Source organism: Quercus lobata, chromosome 5 (genome assembly GCF_001633185.2).
Source record: "Quercus lobata isolate SW786 chromosome 5, ValleyOak3.0 Primary Assembly, whole genome shotgun sequence".
Taxonomy (NCBI): domain Eukaryota; kingdom Viridiplantae; phylum Streptophyta; class Magnoliopsida; order Fagales; family Fagaceae; genus Quercus; species Quercus lobata.
This window is the reverse complement of record NC_044908.1, coordinates 81,398,668-81,412,280: the sequence shown is the minus strand read 5'-3', so window position 1 is coordinate 81,412,280 and position 13,613 is coordinate 81,398,668. Positions and strand designations below refer to the sequence as shown.

The 13,613-nt window shown below is 33.5% G+C and overlaps 2 protein-coding genes across 2 annotated transcripts; both read right to left on the bottom strand.

The window, feature by feature from the left end:
• Nucleotides 1-1,691: 1,691 nt before the first annotated feature.
• On the bottom strand, nt 1,692-3,119 carry LOC115992926 (mitogen-activated protein kinase kinase kinase 18-like). The gene has a single exon (XM_031117175.1). The coding sequence runs from the start codon at nt 2,949-2,951 to the stop codon at nt 1,794-1,796; it is 1,158 nt and encodes a 385-aa protein (XP_030973035.1). The 5' UTR covers nt 2,952-3,119; the 3' UTR covers nt 1,692-1,793.
• Nucleotides 3,120-4,678: 1,559 nt separating this feature from the next.
• On the bottom strand, nt 4,679-12,569 carry LOC115988337 (putative glucose-6-phosphate 1-epimerase). The gene is made up of 9 exons (XM_031111870.1): nt 12,278-12,569; nt 11,060-11,134; nt 9,760-9,816; nt 9,510-9,670; nt 8,807-8,947; nt 7,479-7,581; nt 7,270-7,369; nt 5,841-6,087; nt 4,679-5,101 (listed from the first exon to the last, which is right to left on the bottom strand). The coding sequence occupies exons 1-8, from the start codon at nt 12,383-12,385 to the stop codon at nt 5,873-5,875; spliced, it is 960 nt and encodes a 319-aa protein (XP_030967730.1). The 5' UTR covers nt 12,386-12,569; the 3' UTR covers nt 4,679-5,101; nt 5,841-5,872.
• Nucleotides 12,570-13,613: the final 1,044 nt, after the last annotated feature.

Here is a 13,613-nt window from a genome sequence, read left to right as displayed (position 1 = left end):
TCATTGTCAGCATTATTCGCAAGTATTATTTGACTGCAAAGAATATTGAAGTATGTTCTATTATTTGTTACTCCCATAGTTGAATTATGATGTGATGGAAGTAGCATTGTTTATTTCTTCTGAGCTGGTTTTTAAATTTGAATGGACACCTGGGTTCCAATTAGTTGAGCAGAAAAAGAAGAGAGCTTCAGAGGAGAAAGAAGCTTCTTTAAAATGGGAGCTGAAGCTAGAAGCTGCTTGCAAGGCAAAGGCTTTGGTTTCTTATTCTGAGATTGCAAGGTTAGTTATGACAGCCAGAGATGGAAATGTTGCAGCTCTTGAGAACACAGTATTGCAATATGTTAGGTGGATATAATGGATACATTGCTGACTGGACTAAGTACAGGTTTCTCCCTTACCTTTGCATCTGGAAAAATTTGATGGTGCAAGAAGAATTCTTTGAGACAACATTTTAATGTAGTATATTGATGCGTTCCTCACAATAATTTAAAAAATTAAATAAGGGAATATTGCTTAAATTATTTAAAATTTTGAAGTCTTCTGCATAATTAATGCAGATTAAAAAGCTCCATTCAGCCAATGCCATGATGCATACACAAGATAAACAACAACAACAATGACAAGCATAATAATAATGACAATCCTTAAACTAGCTCTTCTAAGCCTTAATACCATATATATGAATTGTATATGCCATCAATCTATTACTGTTTACAACCTAGATTTAAAGTTTATATCTTTCTATTGCAGACACAAAGGTAGGATTATTGAATCATTCCCAAAGTCAAATTACAGCTCAAAAAGTCATAGTCCTCAAAGAAGGTAACTTTCATTTTCTTTTCCATTTCTTTTTAGAACACTTCTTCTTGCTTACTTGCAAGAATTTCAACTGAGATTTGGTCTTAATATGGTTTAGATCTTACTATTGTAGTGTGGCCATATAATTTTTTATAAACAATATTATTTTAGTAAAACCCTGGTTGAGATCAATGATCATAGAAGGGAGAAAAACACTTACACTTGTATCTGGACTAATTTAGTCTTTGGAGATGCATGGTATTATGAAGATTGATGAAAATGATCTTTTCAGAAACAATTATTGATTGCAATATTATCATACATTTAAAAGCAGTTGTGTGTAGTAAGTCCAGGTATGTATTTGATGCTTAAACCCATGGCTCTACAACCTACTGTCTCAGTTATCTTTCTTTTCTTTTTCTCTGTCCCCTTGTTTTCCTTTTTTTCTATCAGATATGTCTCAGTTTCAATATCAAGAAAGCATAGATTAGATTGGAAGAAAGTAGTTACTGAAGCTTTTTCTAGAGGCAACTTGAGACTGATTGCCACAATTGCCTTGTTTAAAAACAGGACCCTTAAGAATAAGAAAATAGTTCCCTCTAATACTCCCTCTCTCTCTTGTGTTTTTTCCTTTCCTTTTCCTAAACTTATTTGGAAGCTCCTAATTTAGCAAACAGTAACTCACAGCAGAGATCTTAATTGTTAAATCATCCAAGACAGCACATGCAATTTGCAGTTGTTGGAATTGTTGCTATCAAAAATCAGGTATAATTAGCTAAATATGCAAATCCTCTTCACTATCAGGAGTCAAACACCACAAAATAAAAAATGAAACAAAACATACATAGTTAAGGGAAAAAAAATCCGACTTGGAAAATTGGATGCTGATGTATTGAATTATATATCATGAATAAGTACAATTGAATGTGCTTACTTCCTATAGCATATAAGGACTATTCTACTCTAAATCTATCAAAATCTGTAACAATATACAATTAAGCTCCAACTGGTACGAATGACGCAGGAAACTTCAAATTAGCCTGTGCTGCTGTCCTAAATTTATAGTCATCATCAAATGCAACCCGCTTCCTTTTCTGACCTACAACAGACGCTTCGTCATCTGAGATCACAACTAATCCTACTCCAAAATCTTCCTCATCCTCTGAACACGAACAAGTGATCAAATCATCATCGTCTGAAAATGAAGAACCACTAAGCTGAAAGTTAGCCTCAGTCCAGGTAGGACTAGGAACAACAGCAGGTGGTTCAGCGTCATCCACATCGGCCAGAAAGGGATGATCCATCAACATCTCAGCCGTGAACCTGAACATGGGCTTCCTCACAAGACAAGCCTTCAAAAAATCCCTCGCCTCCCTTGAAATCCCACTTGGAATTTTAGGCAATTCCCGCTCATCACCAATAAGATTCAAAAGTTCCTCTGTATCCAACTCTTCCTCCTTATCCCAAGGAGATTTCCCTGTAAGCATTTCACACACCACACACCCTAAAGCCCAAATATCAGATTTCATGTCTTGCACATTCTCAATCACAGTTTCTGGAGCCATATACAATACCGTTCCCCTCAAGTAATCCAACCTCCCCTTCTTCCTCTGCCCTGACCTCTTAGCCAACCCTAAATCCCCTATCTTTGCCACAAAATTTTCACTAGTACTGCTCACAAGCAACACGTTCTCAGGCTTCAAATCGCAGTGTACATAACCACAATCATGAACATGACTGAGCCCTTTTAACATCGATTTTGTGTACCTTTTAACATCGGACTCAGGCAATCCAGACCCACCAGAATTCTTGATCAAATCGCTTAAGGTTCCTCCAGAAGCGTACTCAAGCAACAAGTTGTAAACCATATTCTCACCGTTTTGTTGGGTAGTGATTTCTTCGCCAAAGCAGTGAATAACAAAAGGGGAGCCCTGAACGTTGTTGTGAACCTCTTTTTCCTTTTGAAGCGAAGCAGAAAGAGAAAATTCAGCGGATTTGACAGCCATGGTTGAAGGGTAACAGTGAAAGCGTGATTTGGGTTTCTTGGAATTGGCGAGAAATACAGACCCAAAACCTCCTTTGCCCAGCAATGGGCCTCTGACCCAGGTTTCTCCATTGCCATACAAGCTTGCCTCTGACTCTGTTTTCCTCATGTTTCTTGGATGGCAAGAAAGAAAGATTTTGTGTGTTTGTTCTCAGAAAAAACACATTACATTTCAAGAACTAGGGTAAAGAAAAGATGTAGGGTTTTGTGGTTTTTATATGGAAGATTTGATAGGGTCTCAGTTCATTACTGTTGTACCTAAGGCGGCACAACAAAAGTGTTACCTGTTACGTATCTCTACTATCAAAACTGACGCGTTTTAACGGTAATATGTTAATGTTGTTGTTTCCAGTTTTCGAGGACTGAGATATAATAGAGTTGAAAATTGGGATCTAATTCGTTTTACTATTGGTGCATTGCAAGTTGCAAACCCAAACAAACCATTTCAAGTACCGGTGAGGATTTCTCACAAACAATTTTATTAAAGTATTTTAAAGACCCGTAAAGATTTCAGTTGCTTTTGAAAGTGTGTAAAACCGTATATGTATAATAAACAATACTAACAATAATGAAGTTGGAACATATCTCTCAAACAAACTATGACAGTTTTTTTAATAAAATTTGTATAATTATATTTCTAGTGTTAGTTCCTCTGTAACATTATTTTGTTTAAAACTCTTCTTTAACTTCTTAAATTACTTTAACTAAACAAATACTGCCTAAAATTTGAAATGTTAGTTATCATTATGTTAACTTTAATTCATATTTTAAATAAAATAATATGTGCACTTGAACTTGAAGTTTGGTTTTAGATAAATGTTATATTCACAACATTTTTATAATAACAACAAATCATAAGTGATAGGTTATTAATAGTTGTTACTAGTGGGTAAAAAAATAATTTTCCCTCTCCCCTGTGTGTATATTTGTTTCTCAAAAATAAAAAAAAAATTAAAACTAATAACAACTTACCTCATAGAACTTGTTATAAAAGTGTTGTGCATGTAGCACTTCTTAGTTTTTTATTTTACTCTTTTGTGATTTAGTAGAGCTGGATGATAAAATTAAGAATTATGTACTATTTAATTTAATTTAATTTTTTTTTTTTAGTCCAGCTCGTTTTTTATCCAAATTTGGTCTTACTCATACCCAATTGGATTGAATCCAAACCCATCCGACCCCAACCAATTTTCCATGTTTAATTACAAGCCGAACCACTATGTTTATGAATTTAGGCCTCTTTTACTGCATCATCATATCATGCGATAAGTAATTGGAGCTTAGTATAACCATGAACTAACCAATGATGAACAAGAAATATTCTGAGTAAATCATTATTTTTCCATGGAACTTCTGAACTAATCAAGGACAAGAATTTAAAGTAGTATGTCAGAAGAGACACACTGACAACACGTTATTAAAACTTAATAGTCGAGACTCGAGAGTATAATGCAAGTTTTAAAAGAGGGACCAATTTAAAAGCGACCTCAAAGGTTTATATATATATATATATATATATATATATATATATATAAAGAGTAAAGTGCATTTTAGCCTAAGTTTTAACTTTTAAGGGTTCTGTACCTTGCGTGTGCATGCGGAAACATGCTTAGTATGAAGAATTGTATATAACCATTATTATGGTGACTTATAATCTTTTATTTATTTATTTTTTTTTTGGAAAAGATGGTGACTTATAATCACTTTTTGAAAAGTAGGTAACAGATTATATTAACGAAGCAATACTAAGAAAAGTATGCATGAAATACAGTACCAACTCAAAAGTCATATTCATCAAACAAATACGTACCATTCAGGCATTCATTACAAAAACTATTAAGCATTTAAATGCTGCAAAGTAATCCATTCACTGGGGTACTTAGTAAACAATGGTGTCCCAAACAAGTCATGAATGCAAGAGATGTCTCATGCACCAAAAACTAATGATCTTCCATACAAATAATAAATTCATGTCTACAAAAGAAGATGAAGTGGGTGGAGGAACAAAAACCAAACAAATAAGAAGCCTAGATGTGTCATCTTTCTTCTCTTCCACTTTTTTTTCGGTAGAAATCTAGTAATATACAATTGTTAAAGCAACTCTTTTTTGAAACTTCCTTCTGTGTTCCTTTTTCTTTAACCAAATAAAGCTTCAATGACATTATATAGACAATTCTGGTAATGATGATTCTGCCCTCCAACAAAAAATATTCTGGCAAGAATTCTCTGACAACACCAAATCTAGACTGCAATAGAGCCCTGCAGTTATAGTTACAATTAGCACACTTGATGGAACAAAAGAAATTCAAATGCAACATTTGATACCAAATAAGTATGGTTAATTTGAGAAAGATACAAAATCCAATTCGTGTTTCCAAATTGTGCATTTGGATGAACACCTATATCATTAGGGCATGACAAAAAATATAATAGATCAGAAACCTACATGAAAATAAACTTGCAAAGAAATAAAAGGTCTCTGTCCATAAATAAGAAGCTTAGGTTTGTCATTTGGGTGGACCATAAAAGCCCAGAAATTCGCAAACACTAAACTCAACCCAACACATTAAGGAAGGCTCTGAATTCATCCACCTGGGAAAAGCACTGAAGTAGAAATTATATATCCAAAACTCAGGACCAAATCAAGCTATCACAATAGTCAAATGTAAGTATGTAACTACCCCATTCTATTACTGACTCGTACAATGCTCCAAATATAAGGGAGTTGATGTTTCAAACCAATGCTTCATGACCTAGACCTCTTTTATGTGAAGTGGATGGACACATGTAGTACCTCTCGTAAAAGTCTATGATATAGACTATGCATAATCCTCAACATGAAAGCAAGCAAATGGAAACTAAAAGACTGTAATGCAGAACTTGCACAACACATCCCCAGCTACTCAGGGAAACTCATACACGAACATGTTCTAATTTTAAGACCATGAATGCTTGTAATTAAAATTGCAGGTACTGATTGTTCCAATTAGTAAAGTACCTGTACAAGATATGCACCCAGACAGTTGAACTTTAACCGCTTTGGAGTACCACTTGTGGGTCAAGTTGTCCGCTACAATAACTGGAAGGAACGGCAGATAGTTCCTGCCTTCCTTTCCATTCTTCACCTGGTTTCAATGTAATGGGCGTTTCCACACAAGCAGCTTCAACACACAGCATATGCTTGTACTCATCATCCCCAAAATCAGGAATTGCCTTTGCTTTCTTATCCCATGGGTTCCAAACCACTGCAGAAGAAAAGGATTATGTTAATGACACTAAAATCAATGCCTTTTACATTTGCTTCCTTCAAGACTAGCTGTAGCTAACTTGGTTGTAAGTTAGTGGTTGGATGAACTCATCCATCGTCATCGATAGGACTCCAACCATTTTTCCAAGTAAAAAAGGTGAGGATTACATAGCAAACAAGAAAGCTATCTAATTTGCACACAGAAACTGGTCATGCAGCACTTCCAAAAGGCATTATAACAAATGCAATATTTTTAGCTAGAAGCCTACTATGTTTATCTATTATCCTGTGTGCTTATTAGTGGAAAATCTCCATTTTCACGTGGGACTTTCTCTATCTCTTTTTTTAAGGAGAGAGAGAGAGAGAAGGGGTGATAGGGGAGATGGATGAGGCAGCTCAACCATATAACAGAGATTAAAGCCATTTTCCTCATTCTAAATGCTTGAGGTTCTATATCATAAGACACAGCCTGAGCTGAATAAAAATACAGCATTACAGATCCAAACTTAGATCTTCTGCAGTTAAATGAAGCAGTAGTAGGTCAACTCTAAGATTTATCAGTTTAAAAAAATATATATATCATAAATAGGTATCCTAACAGTAAGAAAACATGCCTACCAACCACAGCTGGCTCATAATTTCAGAACAGTAGCTTGGAGGTATACATAAAAAGTTCGTACTGATAGCTAGTCTATTTTTCATGATCTGCCCCACCCCTAACTATATACTCTCTATATTATGTTATCATAGGAAAAATGGCAAACTCAAAGCCTAACAGCCCATTTGGGAGATGGGAAATTGTGGGTGGGGAGTAGAAAGGATCTTAAGGCATATCTATCTTGTTTGAGGTCAAGTAAGAAGGAATGGAATTGCTACAAGGAAATGTCCATTTCACCCCCCCCCCCCCCCCCCCGCCCCCCAACAAATAAGTGATGATGAAATATATTTTAGTTCTATTTTGAAAAAATAAATATAAATGGTGAAGGGTATGCTAGCAAACTTATTATTTATTTCCTTTCCATTCCTTCTTTTACAAACTACCAAACGCACTAGAAAAGATACAACCATATTCCTTTCCATTGCATTCCATTCCTTTATGATCTATCCATTCCATTCTATTATGTTCTTCATAAACTTCCAAAAATAGTGTAAGGAAACATGTGGATGGGACTCAACTCACCAGCATCTGGAAGTCCATCTTTTCGCAATACAAATGTTCTCTTCCTTTCATGGTCAATAATAGCAATTTTTGTTGGTGTACTGAGATATGTTTTGTCCACCTTTATCATAAAATAATAAATAAAATAAGTAATCGAAGGAGCAACTAATATATATTTGAACAAAACGAAAGTGAACAATCCAAAGCATTTCCATTCAAAAAGTACTAACTTCTGATTCGAACGTTATTGCATCCCCTTGTTCTGTAACTCGCTCTCTCTTCTTCAGGTTATCCAAATAATCAAGGGTCTCTAGTCCTTCTACCCGCACTTCACTAAACAGAAGAACATGAGAGTTAATTTGCAAACAATACGAAATGCACATTTTTAGTGCATCAATTTAGCAAGTAATTAACAGCTGATCTACAGTGATATATAATGAATCAAACAAAACTTGCTTCTGAAAACATCTTGTATTATAATAAAGCATGTATATCAAAATCCATAATGAATATATCTCAAAGAAGAAAAGCCATTCTGCAAGTAGTTAAACAAAAAAAACAGAAATGAAGTCATTTGACAATGTTACTGCGTTATTGTTTTGTTTCATCTCCAGACATTAATTGTTCTGTCATCATGAGGTGACAAATATAATTGGTGTTTTATGTAAGTGGATATAAAATTATGAATGCAAGAAGCTTATAATTAGACTTCATGTGAGAGACACAGCTAGCATGAATAATGGCAAACCATATTTGTTCCAAATTGATTCAGATACAATCTGAAGCATGGATTAGGTTTGTCTATCTCAGAAAATACCAGCTATGCACCATTGCTTACAGATAAAAAGAAGTGCCTTAGTCATGTGTCATAGTATCAGTATTGATAAGTTGAAGTCTAGTTCTCCAATAAACAAGGATTGAACAATAATCCTCAGCATAATACACAGATTAATACATCTATAAAATTCATAGGATGTATATGAAAGCTCAGAACCACAGAATCAATTTTTTTTATTTTTTTAAATATAAGAAAAAACCACAGAATCAATGTTTTGCATGAAACCAATAGCACAGAGGATTCCTTAGATTACATAGATAAATTCATTACTAAACATTAAATATTGCAATGCAGTCAAACTTCATAATATTTCAGAGGATGCATATGACACTCAAAACCACAAATTGACATTTTGCATGAAACCAATAGCGCACAGCATTCCGTAAATTACATAGATAGGATTTTATTAAACATAAATACAGCAATGCATTCAACTTTATAATACCACAAAGAAGGGTTTCTGCTGGACGTATTTTTCTGTGTAATATACAAATTTCATAACATTCAGCTCACAGAAAAGATGCTCCCAGATAATTTCATCAAATCTTAATCCACAATGTAATTCTAGGTAATGAGAATTTATAAAACCAAACAGGAGAGTGAAACTAGATGCAGGAGAGAAATGCAAAATATGCATAATGCATGCCAACCCAGGGGGTGGAGGCATAAACTACTTAATGTAATAACTCAAATAAACAAGAATTAGTATCACTATAAAACCTGATGTCCGTGACAGAAAAATATGTGTGGTAGGCAAATGTGAATGTAAACGACTTTCCATCAATATTTGTATTGCGAATACGGGATGTCAACATCAAATCTCCTCCAGGTCCCAAAGTTATCCTTAGGCGAAACTCATATCTGCACACAACAGTGATGTATTATATGTTAGTTCAATACTTCATTCAATAGAAAGATCAGATTGCCAAGGGAATTCAAATGCACAGGTTACATACTTTTAGGAGTTCTGAGAACACTCCATAAAGAATTAGAACATTTAATCTAATAAACTAAATAGTTTTTTACACAAATAAAGAAGAAAATTCTTGCTCAACCTCACTATAATTTATTCCCTCCCCTTTCCCAATCCCACATTTATATTAAAGAAGGACAAAAAAAGAAAAAAAAAAAAAAAAAAAAAGAGAGGTAAGCATGGAGCAGAAATAACTTGCTCCAAATGCCTTGTAAGAGTGATTGCACAATACCATCAATAGAATTAAACATGTAATCAACATAAACTCTTGCTCAACCTCACTAAATTATTCCATCCCCCTTCCCAGTCTCACATTTGTATAAACACCCAAAAATAAAAGGGGAGAGAGGGGGCAGGGGAACATAGAGAACAGACTTTCTCCCAGTGCCATGTAAGTGATTACATGGTACCTTCAAGGATTAAACATGTTACAAAAAGAGAGTCATGCACCTGTGAGGCCAGATCTTTGCATCTTCTTCAGAGGGCTTAAGGATTAAATCAATGAAAGCCTTATTGTGGCTAATTGTTGCAAAAGGTGGGGGATCAGGATCTACGGTCCAAGTCCTATTCCTAGCAAATCCATGTTGTTCAAGAGAACCATGATTTCCAAACTGCATAAGCAGAAGATACTTGTTTATTATCCTTTGAAAAAGGAAAGCAATTATAAGGGAGTAATAAGCTGAAGAAGATAACTACATACTTGAGGAAAACATATTGGAATACCTCCACGGATAGCCTTTGGAGGTTTAAAAATAGCCTGCAAGAGGCACAAGGATATTAAAAAAAAGAGTCTGCAGCTATTCTTACTCTTAGCAGATTTAATGCATAATAGAATTTAAAGCAAAGAGGTGGACTGAAATATAATATGGAATAAATGATCACCACAATGATATTAAGTGCTTGAATGTCTTATAAAATCATAAATACTAGTTTAAATGTTTAATTATCCACTCAAAAGATGAGCATGCAGAATACATATCAATTAACAAGGAGACAAAGCCATAACCCATAATCACGACACTTACAGGCTTGAAGGATCATAATTAAACTGTTCGACTATATTCTGTTCAATTGGGTTGGTTGTGCATATACAGACAATGGTTTTGATTTACTCATTACTTCCTCCTCTGTTTCTGAATAATAGTCCAAACTTCCTTTTGTGACTGTCTAGATATATTTGTTATCTTGAAGGCTTCTTGAATAGGGCTTGATGTTTAAGGGTTAGATAATAAAAATTTTGGAACTTGAAAATTCTTGGTGTTAAAAGAGTAAATAGAAATAACGAAAAATGAACACTAGGCAATCACCCCTGTTTCGTAGGCAATCACACCCAGATAGGAGAAGGCAAACACACCCTTAAACTTTAACATAAGTTGTAGAAATTCATTAATATCAATCTCACTAACAATGTTATTAACAGCCTTTATATAGGTTACTGCTAAATCATTTCCTAGAAGGATTCAGACACCTAAATAACCTATTCCTGGGAAGACTATGATTACTAATAGCAAAGAAGTACTTAGAACTTCTAAACCAAATAGGAAAAGGATTGAAAACACAAAATAAGACTCATGGACCTTTGGTACAGCCAAGGACAACCCATTCAAGAAAACATGGAAAGTACCAAATTGCCCTTATTCTAGTAAACTTAATTAAAACTGAACCTGCAACTTTCTCTTTTTTTTTGATAAGTAACCCGCAACTTTCTAACATAATGAAACTAATACCAAGACTCAATAATGAAGCAAGTTTATGAAGGTGCCAATGGTCCTGCATCAAAACTAGACCAAAGTGGTAGCAACATTTTTGCTGATATATTTGAAGCTAATCATTAAAACTTTGCTCAAATCGATGCACTAATAAAAGAGAAACTATGCTGCAAAAACAGTTTCTAACTACTATTAGTACATAGTACAGCCAAATTAAAAGAAGATTTTGATGTCGTTTAGAATCTCCAGTTAAACAGCTTTTGAACAAACAATCATAACACATTGCAGTACCTTACTACTTAGAAAAAGCAATTCTTCCCCATGTTCATTCTTCCAAGACGTAACTTGAGCTCCATACAAATACACCTGCTCCAAAAAGGAAAACTCCAAACATAAAAAAGTGCAGTTGGGTCTGAATGAACAAACAAACAAAAAAAATCAGAAAAATTCTATTGTATAAAGCAAGGTAGTGCGTATAAGTATGCATTTATATATCTACACTTCCAAGCATAAGGTGTAGATTGCATAAAGGAAACACACACAAAATAGTTCCCGAAAGAATGCAAGTGAAGGAAAACATGAGAGAGAGAATGCACTAACTAATCACCAAAAATGTTATAGATAAAACACAATATTTGCTAATGAATATTACCCAAGAAAATTACACAAGAACTTAAATACGGTTCCACAGTTTTATAAACTACTCATGAACATAAAAAAAATCATATTCTTTTGTTAATAGAGACAACCATAACAACCCTCAAAGTCCTTGGCCGTATGAGACACATGTATTTATCTCACAAAGGTTAAATCATCCCATTTAACTCACCATCTCCATCAAGTCCTCACATACACATGTAATGACAACTTCTAGTCTAGTGCATTAAAGACCAATATGAAATCTTTATCAAGGCAGCAATACTAATGACATAATAATCAAGATTTAAGATTTTGGTTTCAATTTAGTCAATTTTTTTCTTTTTTTTTTTCGAAAATTTTCATTTCGTCAAAATATAATCTCTCTGTTTTCTTGCAGAAACATAGAGAGCAAAACGTCAAAACCTTTCACATAAAACTTCGCTTCAAGATTGTTGATCGCGTATATCATAAAAACGTTACACGCACAAAACAAAGAAAGATTTGGCAGCATTACACACACAAAACAAAGTTTCTAAACGATAAAGGTTTAGAATTTTGGTTTCAATTAGTCAAAAATATAATCCAAGAACCAAGATAACCGCAATTTACATCCTAATCTCTTCGTTTTCTTGCAGAAACATAGAGACTTCGTTTCAAGATATAGCCAAATTTTCTCATCTATGTGAATTGTGCGACCATTGCATTAATCAACCGAAATTACGGTTCACAATTCGCAAAATTTAGGCGAAAACTCATCGAAGATCATCGAACAAACGAAGATTCATAACGCATTGATAGATTTAACAGTAACAAAAACAATCAGAGCGAAAGATTTACAGAAGAAAAACAACAGCGAAGATCGCAACGTACCTCAGCGGAGCAACCGCGAACCTCGCGGAGAATGACCTTATGGAAGCCATTGATGTCCTTTTTGTGCTCCACGTACACCATTTCTCCAGACGACGACGTATTCGTCATCTTCTCTGTCCCTCTCTCTCTCTCTCTCTCGCTTTCGCTTTCTCTCTTCTTTTTTTTCTGTTCGTGGAATAGTTTTTTGGAAGCTCTTGGTTTTTGGCTTTTGGCTTCGAGTTTCTTCGTGGATCGGGAACGGGAAAATTTTGATATGGTTATCTTCTATATATAGGAGATGGGGACTCGGAGAGAGAAAATGTTAAAGCGCAACCGCAAAGCCAACCAAAAAACCGCTTTATATTATTTTATTTTTTTTATTCCTTTTTTTTATTTTTTTGCTTCCCTATTATCTTCTTTCTTTATTATTATTATATTTTGGTTTAATATATAAATTGTATGTTACTCAAACAAAAAATTATATATATATATATATATATTTTAACCTTCATGTTTGTTATATGTTGATGGGTTACAATAATGAAAATCTTATAATATTTTATGAAATAATTTAATGATTTGACAGTTCATTATGTGTTGATCTGTCTATAATAATGAAATTCATGAGTTTTACAACATTTTAAAATGAACGGAAATTAACAGTCCCGCTATGGAATGGCAATTAATAGTCATTTAATTTACGAAAATGGGTGACAAAATTAATATAAAAACGGAATTAAATATGAAATATATTAAAATAAAAATTTTAAATATAATAGCTAAAATGAAAACGAAACCCAAAAATCCAAGGCCATTTATAGTCATTATATTAAATTTTATATATACACCTGTGCTTTTTTGCTGTAAAAATAATATATATATATATATATATTGCTTTTTTATTCTTTTTCTCTTTTTTTTTTCTTTTTTTTTTTTTGGAGAAAATTTCATATCTTGTCTAATTCCCTTTCTTTATCCATTCTTTAACTAATGACGACCCACGCTAGCCAAATATATATGCTGTCTTGCTACTTTTTATTATTATTATTTTTTTTCTTTTTAAGTCTGTTTCTAGATGAACATAATAAATCCAATTTATGTTTACATATTAATATACAGCTTTTGAAAATTTCGCATTTTAATTTGATCCTTGAATTTTTTTTATTTAAACAATTAACCCCTTTAAAATTACATTTTGGACATTTCAAACACTATGATAGTATTTTTTTTTTTTTATTAAAGAATTAATGAATTCAAAAATATGATGCGCAACACTGCAAGGTGTTAATTAAACCATTTTATTGCTTCTCAAATTATGATATGATGACAGAAATTATATGCATGTCACGTGATTAAT

Bases quoted from the DNA above. Each gene is read 5' to 3' on its own strand.
- LOC115992926 (XM_031117175.1), bottom strand. From the start codon at position 2,951: ATGAGGAAAACAGAGTCAGAGGCAAGCTTGTATGGCAATGGAGAAACC.
- LOC115988337 (XM_031111870.1), bottom strand. From the start codon at position 12,385: ATGACGAATACGTCGTCGTCTGGAGAAATGGTGTACGTGGAGCACAAA. The intron at 9,817-11,059 runs GTACTGCAATGT...TGCCTCTTGCAG, and splicing joins TGCTTTTTCTAAGTAGTAAG to GCTATTTTTAAACCTCCAAA. The intron at 7,582-8,806 runs GTTTTATAGTGA...TCTTCTGTTTAG, and splicing joins TTTTCTGTCACGGACATCAG to TGAAGTGCGGGTAGAAGGAC.